Source organism: Limulus polyphemus, unplaced genomic scaffold (assembly GCF_000517525.1).
Source record: "Limulus polyphemus unplaced genomic scaffold, Limulus_polyphemus-2.1.2 Scaffold4173, whole genome shotgun sequence".
NCBI classification, from domain to species: domain Eukaryota; kingdom Metazoa; phylum Arthropoda; class Merostomata; order Xiphosura; family Limulidae; genus Limulus; species Limulus polyphemus.
Genome location: NW_013669783.1, coordinates 51 through 13264, shown reverse-complemented (window position 1 = coordinate 13264; position 13214 = coordinate 51). Strand labels below are relative to the sequence as shown.

Sequence of the window (13214 nt, the reverse complement as noted above, 5' to 3'; positions counted from 1 at the left end):
CACTGTTCGTTGGTAAAAGAGTAGCCCAAGAGTTGGCGGTGGGTGGTGATGAGCTAGCTGCATTCCCTCTAATCTTTCATTGCTACATTAGAGACGGCTAGCGCAGATATCCCTCGCGTCGCTCTGCGCGAAATTCAAAGCAAACAAACAATGTTATCTAGATCCCATTTTTCACGGATAAACAACTCAATAATCCAAAGTTATTAGGAAAGTAAAAATGTGAAGAGAATAACACCATTTTGAAAACTCCATAGCATTATAATACAGCTGATTTTTAAACTATTTCATAATAATAAAAAACAAACAAACCTAATCAACAAAACCTGCGGAACATTAAAAAAAAAATGAAATGTTTCCATTGTAGTTCGACCAGACAGAAGTAAAGTTGAAAACAGGAAATGCCTCATTGTAGCACCATGTAAGATTGAAAAGGGGAAATGATTCGTTGTTTTACAACTAGATAGAAGTAAGATTGAAAAGGGGAAATGCTTCGATGTTTTACAACCACATAGAAGTAAGACTGAAAAGGGGAAATGCTTCCTTGTAGCACAACCGGACAGAAGTAAGATTGAAAAGAGAAATACTTCGTTGTCTTACAACCAGACAGAAGTAAGATTTAAAAGAGGAAATGCCTCCTTGTAGCACAACCAGACAGAAGTAAGATTGAAAAGTGGAAATGCCTCCTTGTAGCACAACCAGACAGAAGTAAGGTTAAAAATAGGGAATGGTTCCTTGTAGCGCAACTAGACAGGAATATGGTTGAAAAGAGGCTTTAATTACTAGTTACACAGACATTTATATATAAACCCATATATAAATCTTCATAGAGGTTTGATGTATCTTCTTAAATTCTTCACGACGCCTTCAGTTTGAGAACACTTGCCTTAAAATTTATTAATTGCCTAGTGAGCTTATTTCTCAAACTCCATCTTCATGAAGCAAGAGATGCTTTAAAAGCAACCTCTAATATAAACGTTTTACTATAAACAAATCTTCCAATCTTCAGCTGAGTTTACTTGCTATTCAAGGGAATTTTTTTACTCAGGGAAATCCTAATAGAAAAGAATCAAAGCAGCAAATGTTAATTAAGATGTACAATTTTTAACGCCAACTCAGATTTGATAGAACTTCATATTCTTGTTCCTGAAAGTATGAAAAATTATATATACAAAACATTTCCCAAGATGTTTTCATTGGGTTTGGATTTGGAAATTACAATCTCAACGGCATTTTATGTGCACGTGGGCTAAACTGCCAGGACAGAGGTCTTTGTAGGTAGAGTCCTCCTTAATATTATACTATTGTCTATTGGAAGGCAACCAGCTAGCAGCACCCATGGCCACAAGGGATTTATCCTACTCTGTAAGTCGAATTATGGGAGTGAAAGTCACATTTCATAACGCAACCACAGTGTGTGTTCACTGGCATCACGTCCCGAACCTTGGATCCTTCAATCCACAGTTCGGCACATTAAGAACTAGGCCACGCCTGAAGCCACGTGGTTTGGAAGGCCAAATATAATAAGTGTCCAACAAACTTTAAAATTTTGTAAGTACAACCACATAATTGTTTGTTGGTTTTTCGTTAAGCGCAAAGCTGCACAACTGGCTATTTATGCTGTGCTCACCCCAGGTATCGAACCTCCAATTTAAGCATTATAAGCTCTCAAGCTTACTGTTGTATCACCGGGGGGTGGGTGGGCACCAGCTAATGACATTTATTCACACTTTAAGAGAACATTTGTAGCTGTTTTATTAATGATCAGTTGACTGACGTACCCATTGAGCGTGCAACGATGATAGGTGGGGCTGTTCGAAGTCTCGACCGTGTGTTTCTCTTCGGGGTGTCCTGACGATGTATCTTAATTTTGTTAGAGATCAACAGTAGAGAATAGCTAGATACGAACATCGATTCCTATACCACTCCATGGGTAGCCCGAAGGGCCATGCCAAGTTTGGTTGAAATTGGTCAAAGGTGTGAAAGACGGACACAGAGGCAGACAGGGGCTCCCAGGGAGTGACATGGGGAAGGGGTCATATTCGGTGACTTAAGAGTGTATTTAAAAATTGGTAGAGATCAATAGAGTAGTATGGTGAATACTTAAGGTACACCGGGGATGTTACATAGGGTACCTCTGGGGATGTTACATAATGTTGCCCAGGGATTTTACAAAGGGGTCGGATCCTAAGGAATAGCCCTCTATGTTTTTTTTTTACCTGGTGGCTCTATCGTGCTTGCCAAATTTGGTTGAGATCGTTCTTCAAGTATGGTATTAAAGAACAGACATACAGACACCAAGAAGACGCCTCTGCTCTATATGTTGACAGAAACCACGAAGGATAAAAAAAATAAAGAAACCAAAATATAAGAATTTCGGTGATTTAGAAAAGTAGATACGTGTTTAATAACGTTTTGAAAAATTTGCTGTTAGTTTTATAATCATTTGTGAGATAGTTTTTGTAAGTTAGGTTTAAAGAGCTAAATCCTCGTTATTAAAATGATTGCGAAAGTGATATATTATGTTGCAATTTCAGCTTTATTGGAACGAGAGAGAACCAAGCATCCCGAAAAAAGTTATTACACATTCACGTGTTTAACTCGTGACCAAAACGTTTTTATAGTTCTCTGAAAAATCTCGATAATTTTCTTTGAATTCGTATATAAATGTTTATTATTTTTTTACATACTTCTTCTATGAACCTACCTTTTAATATCAGTTTATATCCTTTCAGTAAAGACATAATCTATTGATGATAAACGATATTGTGTTTTATCTACTAAGACTAGTTGAGATATCGCACCTTGAAAGATAAAGAGCTATTGATTTTTTTTGTTTCTCATAGATACGGAAAATGTTTGGAAATGTATCTTCGAAGCTTTTTCTACGAATATGTGCTTTAAATGTAAGTAACACAAAATAGGCATATATAATACACAATGTTTGTATATAAGTACAACTTTATGGATCGCAATCTTTATGTTTTATGTCATGTGTAAACGAAGCTTATATTTTGCACCAAGTGTATGTTTTATCTTTGAATTAATTTATGAAAGCTTTACTCGTTATTATCGAACAAACATCGGTATTTTAAATATGATCATCGCATAACTCAACCACGTTTTCCTTTAAACAATTTGTTTTCCTTTATGATTGTGTATTTAAGTTGTGTCAATAAAGTTGCATTATGTACTTTCCTTTATATTATATCAATGATTTATTTAACTAAACCTTATTCGTTCATTGCTTCCTGCTCAGTTTCTTTTTTTGTAATTAAGCACAAAGCTACACAATGGGCTACCTGTGCTCTGCCCACCACGGGTATCGAAACCCGGATTCTAGCGTTGTAAGTCCGCAGACATACCGCTGTGCCACTGGGGGGGGGGGGGCGCTTTCTATTCAGAAAGTGTAACTTAACTCAGTAGAAACAGATTCTTTCAATACTTACTGGTGTAACTTAACTCAGTAGAAACAGATTCTTTCAGTACTTACTGGTGTAGGTTAATCCAGTAGAAACAGATTCTTTCAATACTTACTGGTGTAGGTTAATCCAGTAGTAACAGATTCTTTCAATACTTACTGGTGTAGGTTAATCCAGTAGAAACAGATTCTTTCAATACTTACTGGTGTAGGTTAATCCAGTAGTAACAGATTCTTTCAATACTTACTGGTGTAGGTTAATCCAGTAGAAACAGATTCTTTCAATACTTACTGGTGTAGGTTAATCCAGGAGTAACAGATTCTTTCAATACTTACTGGTGTAGGTTAATCCAGTAGTAACAGATTATTTCAATACTTACTGGTGTAGGTTAATCCAGTAGTAATAGATTCTTTCAATACTTATGGTGTAGGTTGATACAGTAGAAACAGATTCTTTCAATACTTACTGGTGTAGGTTGATACAGTAGAAACAGATTCTTTCAATACTTACTGGTGTAGGTTGATACAGTAGTGACAGATTCACGTTTAAAACACTTGACATGTTCCGTTACTGCACTTAACATCTAATTTACCAAACAAATCGTGATTGATCAGTAGTTTTTTTAAGTATAAAGTCATACTTGAAGCTACGTATCACGAGTAAATTAACATATAAATGTCTGATGGTTTATAGTAGAAGATTCTTTAAATATTTAATCATTAGCAGATATTTTCTTTATGTAGAAAATCGATGTTTACTTTCCTCCTCAGTTTTGAGTAAAACGTAGATTTTATTTCTAATTTTATTTATCAAAAATGATATATTATTTGGTAAATTGTTTGTTATTTTGGCGCTCAGCTGAACAACTGATTTTTTGCTCTATGTCCAGCGCGGGGAATCGAGCCCCGAATTTTAGCTTTGTAAGTCTAAACTTACCGCTGACCCACTGAGGGACTATTACTTAGTAGAAGTCATTACATCCTCTATAATTATTGGCACGATGTGTAACTTCATTACAATGTATCTAACAAATCCTCGTGTTTCCCAAACATCTACGTTAATTCTAACTCTTGTTTATGCTAGTTTTCTATACTTAACAACCTGAATACTGATCAGCCCTATGTTTATTTTCCTTGCTATTTACCACGTGACGTTGCTTTCTACATTTGATTCTTTATCCTGGTTCAAACCTAGAAATTGGTATTTTTGTCTAAGGCTAATATATATATATAAACATATCTCTAAGTTCTAGTCCCCCGATTGGATAGCGGATTTACAGTGCTGAAATCAGGGTCTCGATTCCCCGCGCTGGATATAGAGCAGAAAACCAGTTGTTAAACTGACTGTCTAAAATAAACAGTTTACCAAATATGAGAAAACACACCTGCTGTATCCATCGAAGGGACTAGAACCCCTGATTTTAGCATTGTAAATCTGAAAGCTTACTGCTGTCCTACCGGGGGACTTTGCTGTAAGAAAACGCACACACACACATACTGTAAGTTCTAAACATTTCATCATAAAATATTTATATAATTATGTAAATTAGTCCTAACTCTGACATAATCTGTCTCGTTAATTATCGAATGAAAAAGCAGTACATATTGAATGTATTAATAAAAACAACGTTAGTTTTTTGCGAAAAGTTATTCGAGGGCTGTCTGTGCTAGCTGTCTATAGTTTTGAAATGATACACTAGAGGGAAGGTATTGTTTGTTTGTTTGTAGCATAAAGCTACACGAAGGGTTATCTATACTGCTCACTACGGTTATCGAAGCCCGGTTTTATCGTTACAATCTATTAGACTTACCGCTGAACCACTAGGGAGGGGGTAGCAGAGGGACAGTAACTAAAACGTATTACAACAAAGTCGACCTTAATAAATTTTTTTGATAGATATTTTTAGAGCTGTTATGGGTTTGTCAGACTTGAATTGTGTTCTCTTTTTCGGTTTTATTATTTTGTTGAAGTATAATTTCTTCTTGAATATCTTGTGGTATGTTAGCCCGAGATATCCAACAGTTATTGTATCAGCTTATATCTTATCATGCTTATTTCAACACCTGTATTAAAGTTTGTTATTGGTGAACCTTTTAGGAATTCAAATCGTTCATTCACTTTATTTTCTCCGAAAGGGGGCCGAAGACCGCCTGAACGGGTCACCTGTTTTAACCTCTAGTACCATTATACAATAGTGTGCTGTCTGTTAATCAGTTAAACAGTAGACACTAAAATGACGTCACATAAGGGACGCTTAACGTTGCAATTTGTACTGTTGTGACGTCGGGAAAACGTGCGGATGCCATGAACCACAAGAACAATTATGCACTCTGTCGGCTACAATACAGCATGACATAGGAACTTCAAAAGCAAGAAGTAAAAATATTTAATTATGGTCTTATTTGCTCTTGAAACAGAACACTTTCGGGGAACCTGCTGAAGTACAAATAAAAAATATTCATAGTGAGACGCCCTCCAGTGCACATCAGTATGTCTGCGGACTTAAAACCCTACAAACCAATTGTATAGCTTTGTGCTTAACTACAAACAAACAAACCAATCATAGTGAGACCTAAAAATCAAAAATTATTTTTACATTACCAGTCCTTGTTGTCATCATTAACTCATAACTGGTAGTAGAAAAATAAATCTTGATTTCTCATTATGACCATTTTTGATTTAGTTTCATTATTGTTTTATAGTGCTGACTTGATCGCCTGTTTACAATAAATGAGTATGTTAGTATGTAAACTATTGATTTATATATGTAGGTAGTGATTCAATATGTCCAACAGCTCTTATATGCAACAGATTGGCTAAACAGGCAGGTCAGAGACAGACAAACACAACCACCCCACCACTGATTTTAGGTGACCAGAAAGATTGCAACCAATCAATATTTCACACCGTCTATACCGCTGACCTTAACCGAATAGTAGGGTTGGTAGTCACTTTAATAACACGTTCACAGATGCAAGCCCCCCAGTGACACAGCGGTATGTCTGCGGACTTACAACGCTAGAATCCGGGTTTCGATACCCGTGGTGGGCAGAGCACAGATAGCCCATTGTGTAGCTTTGTGCTTGATTACAAACAAACAAACACAGATGCAAAGACGGAGCTTGTTCAGCGGCATATCGCGGACTCGAACTTTGGACCTTTTGATACATAGCCCGGAATGCTGACTATTTGTTGGGTCACCATGCAATTTTATTTTCTTCCCCCAAAAAGAAACTTACCGGGTAGATCATTAAAGCAAACTAACGGATAATACCAAATAAAAACACGATATGTTTTTATGACTTGTTTGAATGAAGGTTTCTTTTACATGCCTTTTATATCGTATCTTTCCGAGTTTTAGTTACTGTATCGCTTACTGTGTTGACAGTAGTAGTTTCAGGTTCACGTTCGCACGTGTCAGCCTTGGGTTTTTGGTATCTTTCACCAATATCAGCCAACAAACCCAATAAATCACAAAATATAGTTAACTGAATGTATTGGCTTTAGTAAGTTTATCAGTATGTTTTGACTTCAGTACTGTTGCTATCGCATTTTCTAGAAATCTTTTATTACAATGTTTGACAGCATAAATAAACAAAAAAAAAACATGATAAGCGAGAATTTATCTTGTTATCTAATAAAAGAAGTTTCTAGATAAATTTTAATGATATTTTGATTATGAAATAGTTTTCATAGAAAATAAAAGGTTATTATGAAATGGTGTTTATAAATTTTACAACTATTTTGAGAGCTGCTGCCAAACTGGTGAAGTACAGGATGGACCACAGCGACCCCTTCCTTCCGATAAAGATACTAAGAATACTAATACTATTGTATTTCATGCGACTTTTTGTTGTTGTCATGTGGGGATATTTAGGTGATCAAGCGTGAGAACTTTGAACATTTTTAATGATGATACAAATAGAGAAAGTTTTAATGTATTACTTGTAGTTTGGTGTTCCTTTAGTGGAGGGTTCACTATGGCCCACTCTGTTTGTTAAAACATCTGTACGTATATTTAAAAGATAAGATTGGCATGCTAAATAATTCTGGCTGCGGTGCTGATGAGTTTAAAATTCTCTAGGCTTAGCTTCTGATTTATAATGAAAGTATGAAGATAATTATTAATAATATAATGAAATTATGAAAATAGTTATTAATGATAAAATGAAATCTGAAGATGGTTATTAACGCTATAATGAAAATCTGAAGATTGTTATTAATGATAAAATGAAAATTTGAAGATAGTTATTAATGATAAAATGAAAATCTGAAGATAGTTATTAATGATAAAATGAAAATCTGAAGATTGTTATTAATGATAAAATGAAACTCTGAATATAGTTATTAACGTTATAATGAAATCTGAAGATGGTTATTAACGCTATAATGAAAATCTGAAGATTGTCATTAATGATAAAATGAAACTCTGAAGATGGTTATTAACGCTATAATGAAAATCTGAAGATTGTTATTAATGATAAAATGAATATCTGAAGATGGTTATTAACGCTATAATGAAAATCTGAAGATAGTTATTAACGCTATAATGAAAATCTGAAGATTGTTATTAATGATAAAATGAAAATCTGAGGAAATTTTTTGCAAATTTTAAAACTAGGGCTTCTTTGTGATTAAGCACAAAGCTGCACAAAAACTACCTGGACTATGCTCATCTCAGGGGTCGAACTCAGAATTCTAATACTTTAAGCCTGCGAGCTTACCACTGAGCTGTCTCTGTACTAAACAAATAAAACGAATAGTAAAACAAAAAACACATTTAGCCGTTTAGAGAGAATAATTCAACTACTTGTTTTTTTTCTAGTGGAAACCCTGGGTAAGTATCGACCAATCAGTTAATGGAACAAAATTATCTGGACCAATGGCTAACGTCATGGAAAATTTGTCGAAACTGATGAATTTCAGGTACGTTGTTTAAGGGTAGAGACATTGTAGAACTCAGAAGAGCCACAGACATTATGGTTGTAATAGCGTTCTTATTGTGGTTGTGTTATGATACTTATATACACAAGTATTATATTTGTATTATTGCCCTTAGACATACATCATGTTACGGTTGTCTTAACATTTAGATATACAAGTATTATTGTATTAATTAAGGGCCGTATATTGTTCGTTGTGTAAACACAGATATGTATCGTGGTTGTGTTTTGGTCCTTGTGTATACACGTTATAATACATATATCGTGGTTGTGTTTCGGTCCTTCTATATACACGTTGTAATACATGTTTCGTGGTTGTGTTTCGGTCCTTGTGTATACACGTTATAATACGTGTTACAGTGGTTGTGTTTCAGTCCTTGTGTATACACGTTATAATACATGTATCGTGTTTGTGTTTCGATCCTTGTATATACACGTTGTGATACATGTATCGTGGTTGTGTTTCGTTCCTTGTATATACACATTATAATAGATGTACAGTGGTTGTGTTTCAGTCCTTGTGTATACACGTTATAATACGTGTTTCGTGGTTGTGTATACACGTTGTAATATCTTTAAATATACAACTATTCTGGTTGTTTAACATATCTTAGATTTAACTTTCGCTCACAAGTTATTTCCTTGAAACTGTTTGTTTATAGAGGGGAGGGTAAAACTGACTATACAGTTTTTGAACAGTTTATAGAGGGGGGTAAAACTGACTATACAGTTTTTGATTTAGAAAGAAACAATAATTAAATAGGTCCCAGTCGTCTTTATAATATTTTGTTTAGGACCAATCGTATATTACCAACTGTATAGTAAGTTTTGCTTCTCCCTGTTTATTATATGTATTTATTTTCTTCTGAAACTGTCTTTTAATTTGTTGTTGTTGATCTACGTCTTACTCGAGATATGAGATTTACATGCCTGAAGACAAACACTGGGGGATGGAGTACCCAGACGGAACGTGGAGTGGAATGATTGGAATGCTTCACAATAATGTGAGTTTATCTTTCTATCTTAGCGGAATGTAAGAAAAAAAACTTATTTAGCGAGAAGAGTGAAAAACAATAGAATGTGAACAATTTGGACATACCACTTAAAAGGAAAATATCTCAATGCACGCTACTTATGTTTGTATAGGTGTCTCTGTCTGTTAATATCGAGAAAAGGGCTTGCTCTGATGAATTCAAGTCCACGAATCTCGGGCCTAGGTTAGCGTACTGGGCTGCTGAAAATAAGGTCCAACGTTCGTACCTACGATATGTCAATGAAAACAACTTGCGATTTCAACAGAGGTCGCTTTGTAAAATCAGAATTATTCTCTCTATTTGATTAAGAGTATCCCTGTAAGCAGTAGGTTTTTGATCAACAGTTATAAATTAGGTACAGCTATGACTGAACCTAGGGTCTCGGACCTGTTCGTGAAGCCCATGTGTCGTATAAGGCGATGCTCATGCTGAAAACGGCTAAATACGTAGGAATATCGGTTAGCTGAGGTGTTTGTCGAATCTTAGGTAAGATCGATACAAGCTTTGGTTTTGTTTTAATGTCTTAAAAATGGTATTAGTAAACAAAACAAACTTATAAAGTTTTGGATATAAAGGTCAGCGTATTTGTTCCGGTGTTTTTAGGAAGCAGATCTTGCCCTTGGGCCTTTTGCTACCACGTATGCCCGGTCAAAAGTGGCTACGTTCACCTCAAATCTTGCCACTGGCTACCTAGCGGTCATGGCGGGCAGAATGAAAAGAAAGACTACGAACGTTTTCGGCTACATTTTAACCTTTGACTGGCAGGTAAGGGAGCTTTTTACGTACTGTAATATGATAAGTAAAAATATTTAACGTGTTTAAAAAAAAATGAAATAAAATATATTTGTTTATCTCAAGACTTAATTTGCAATGTTGGGCCGATAAAATTGTCAAAACTTGGTTGTTCCTTTGCTCATAATGTTAACAAATGCTTTGCCTCTTGAAATTTATATTATTATTACTGCCCCACCCACCCAGTGTCTGAGCGGAAAGTCTTAGGGCTTATAACACTAAAAATCTGGGTTTGATATCCGCGGTTGAAACATCACGGATAGCTTAAGAACAAACAATAATTTATTTTTGACATATAAAAAAAAAATTTCTGCGAAAAAAAGACAAGTAAATGTAACATGTCCCCCCCCCCCAAAGTAAAATGCTGCACTTGCAATAAACTATGATGCAAAAATAACCCTCCAATCAGATTGCGTGTAAAGAAAAGGTTTTGGTAAAACTAATTTTTCGACGTCGTCTTTAGACTTAAAATTTCCGTTGCGTTATAACTTTCGCTAAAAGATTGTGTAGTGATAAATTATTCACCCGTTTCCTACAACAGAAAGCAATTTAAGGAGAACAATCAATAAAGCTTCGGCATTGACTGTCAGTTTTCTAATTACACGTAGTTTCTACCCCGTCAGCCTAATCTTCACTACCACCGCTGTTGCCATTCAAAGACGTACATAATCCATATATTTACTTCATTATTAGAGCCGAATGGAAGTGTTTTCTTATAACATATTGCAAAACGACTAGGACCACTTCGAGGAGGGAACCATATGTTTTACGTAAACGTTCGTTAAACGTAAAAAAATATTAAACGTATATCGTCGCCACTCGCCAAATGGTAATATTCATTCACTTTTATGGTTAGTTATTCTGAAAGGGGGTAGAGTTAAGTGTATAATGTGTCGGACTTTGGATCTAAGGTTCCATATTTCGCGTCCCGTTCCCGTCAAAACACTATCCGTACGTTCAAATTTTACTGGTTAGTCTGACAAGAGCAGCCTAAGAGTTGTACTTGTATGATGTTGACTAGCTGCCTTCCCTCTAGTCTATCACTTCAAATTTATGAATGGTTCGTGTGAATTTGCGCAAAATCCAATAAACAAACTTTTCTTTGAAGTCCCCTAGTGGCACAGCCTGTGGATTTGTACCCCTAGAAATCGGTTTTTGATACCCGTGGTGGGCAGAGTACAGATAACCATTGTGTAGCTTTGCTTTTAACAACAAACAAATCTTCCTCGAAACGCCCTCTATAATTGTTCTGTAATTTCTTAAAATCCCGTGCTACACTGACAGAAAACTACTAACACTAAACCTTGAATGTAAATTTTTTTTAGTTATGAATGTTTCTGTAATAACGATAATAGCACAAATGGTAGTTACACGAGTTTCCGTTTTTTTTTCTCGCCATTGAGTATTTCGTTTTTTTTTTACCTCTCAAGCTTATATTCTATCAGTATACGAAACTTTATCGAAATAAATTTATTAGTTTAGTTTTGAAAACATGTCAGGATCCAAAAATAAGTCTTAATATGTTAAAAACGGCAAATGATAACGACATCAGGACCACTTAACAAGCTTTCAAAATAAGCCAAATATACGAATAGAAAGAACACTACCTACTAGTATTCAAACTTATGACGCTATCTCGTTTTATCTCGCGATAACGAGATTGGGATTAGTCTAAGAGTTAGGCTAACTGCAAGAGTCAGTGGAATATAACTGAAGTAATTTCTAGACCCTTCCTCTGCTTTGTAAGTGTGTTGAACAGTGAAAATTATATAAATGATAAAATACTTATATATTAATTTTCTGACATGAATTGTACTTTATTACATGTGTTTAATGGCGGGCGATCGTGACGGAAATATCGGCTGTTAAAATATTGTTACGTCTCCGTTTGTTAATTAACTTTCCGTAACTTCGTTCCGACGAAACTTTAGCGACACAAGTCCTTACTTAATAAAACTGGTTTATTCTTTCCGAATATAACTTTACCATACACTTAATTTCAACAATCGCGCTAAAACAAACGCTATAACAACGAACGTGCTCAATAATACTCTCTGACTGCAGATCAATTACTCACTGTCTACACACACATTATTGCGTCACGTTGTCACCCTCTTATATATATACCAGACTACCCTATCTAGTAAATGCTAGGGCATTCATGAAGGAACAAGATAGTTCTAGAAACGTGGCGTCACACTAGTCACGTGACCTCGCTGACGCAACAATATTATGGGCATGTTAATTGAGGGTGATCACGGTGGTCAGATCGGATAGTAAAATATCTAGATGTTAGGTCCATTGAAGGTGTTAAATCAGTTGATTTGAATTACATGTTTACCGAGAGAGAGCAGCACGTTTAACTTGCTGAAAATTCGTTAGTTTTTTTTAGCCTAAGATTAAGCCTTGATTATCGATAAAGTTCGGAAGCGCCGTGTTTGTCGAATTTCACTTTAATAGTTTGATCATTGATGTTTTCTTCTGTAGGTGTGGTTTGTCCTGGTAATAGCCATGTTGGTGATGATTGCTTTGTCTCTATTCATTGACGCTATTACCGACCCAAAGTACAGGTCGAAGCCGATGATAAGGAAGCGGACTGGAGAGTATTTCTGGTCGTTTTACAGTTCAATATTTTGTGAAGGTTTGTACTTCACTGACTCAAAACTGATACTATCAAGAACAATGTGTTGAAACATCACAATAAAACGTTACTAACAATGTTAGCACGAGGTTATTAATTGGCCTTGTACTAGTACCAGTCGGAGGAATGTGTTGAAACATCACAATAAAACGATACTTACAATGTTAGCACGAGGTTATTAATTGGCCCTGTACTAGTACCAGTCGGAGGAAAGTGTTGAAAACATCACAATAAAACGATACTAACAATGTTAGCACGAGGTTATTAATTGGCCCTGTACTAGTACCAGTCGGAGGAAAGTGTTGAAAACATCACAGTAAAACGATACTAACAATGTTAGCACGAGGTTATTAATTGACCCTGTACTAGTACCAGTCGGAGGAAA

The 13214-nt window shown here is 35.5% G+C and overlaps 1 protein-coding gene across 1 annotated transcript in view; it reads left to right on the top strand.

The window, feature by feature from the left end:
• The window catches only part of LOC111088641 (glutamate receptor ionotropic, delta-2-like), a 13649-nt gene extending 745 nt beyond the window's left edge, over positions 1 to 12904 (top strand). The window contains exons 2-6 of the mRNA XM_022399345.1: positions 2844 to 2903; positions 8245 to 8345; positions 9276 to 9366; positions 10000 to 10161; positions 12676 to 12904. Of these exons, the coding sequence (XP_022255053.1) occupies positions 2844 to 2903; positions 8245 to 8345; positions 9276 to 9366; positions 10000 to 10161; positions 12676 to 12879 (618 nt within the window). The 3' untranslated portion in view covers positions 12880 to 12904. The remainder of the gene's footprint in view (positions 1 to 2843; positions 2904 to 8244; positions 8346 to 9275; positions 9367 to 9999; positions 10162 to 12675) is intronic.
• The last annotated feature ends 310 nt before the right edge of the window (positions 12905 to 13214 follow it).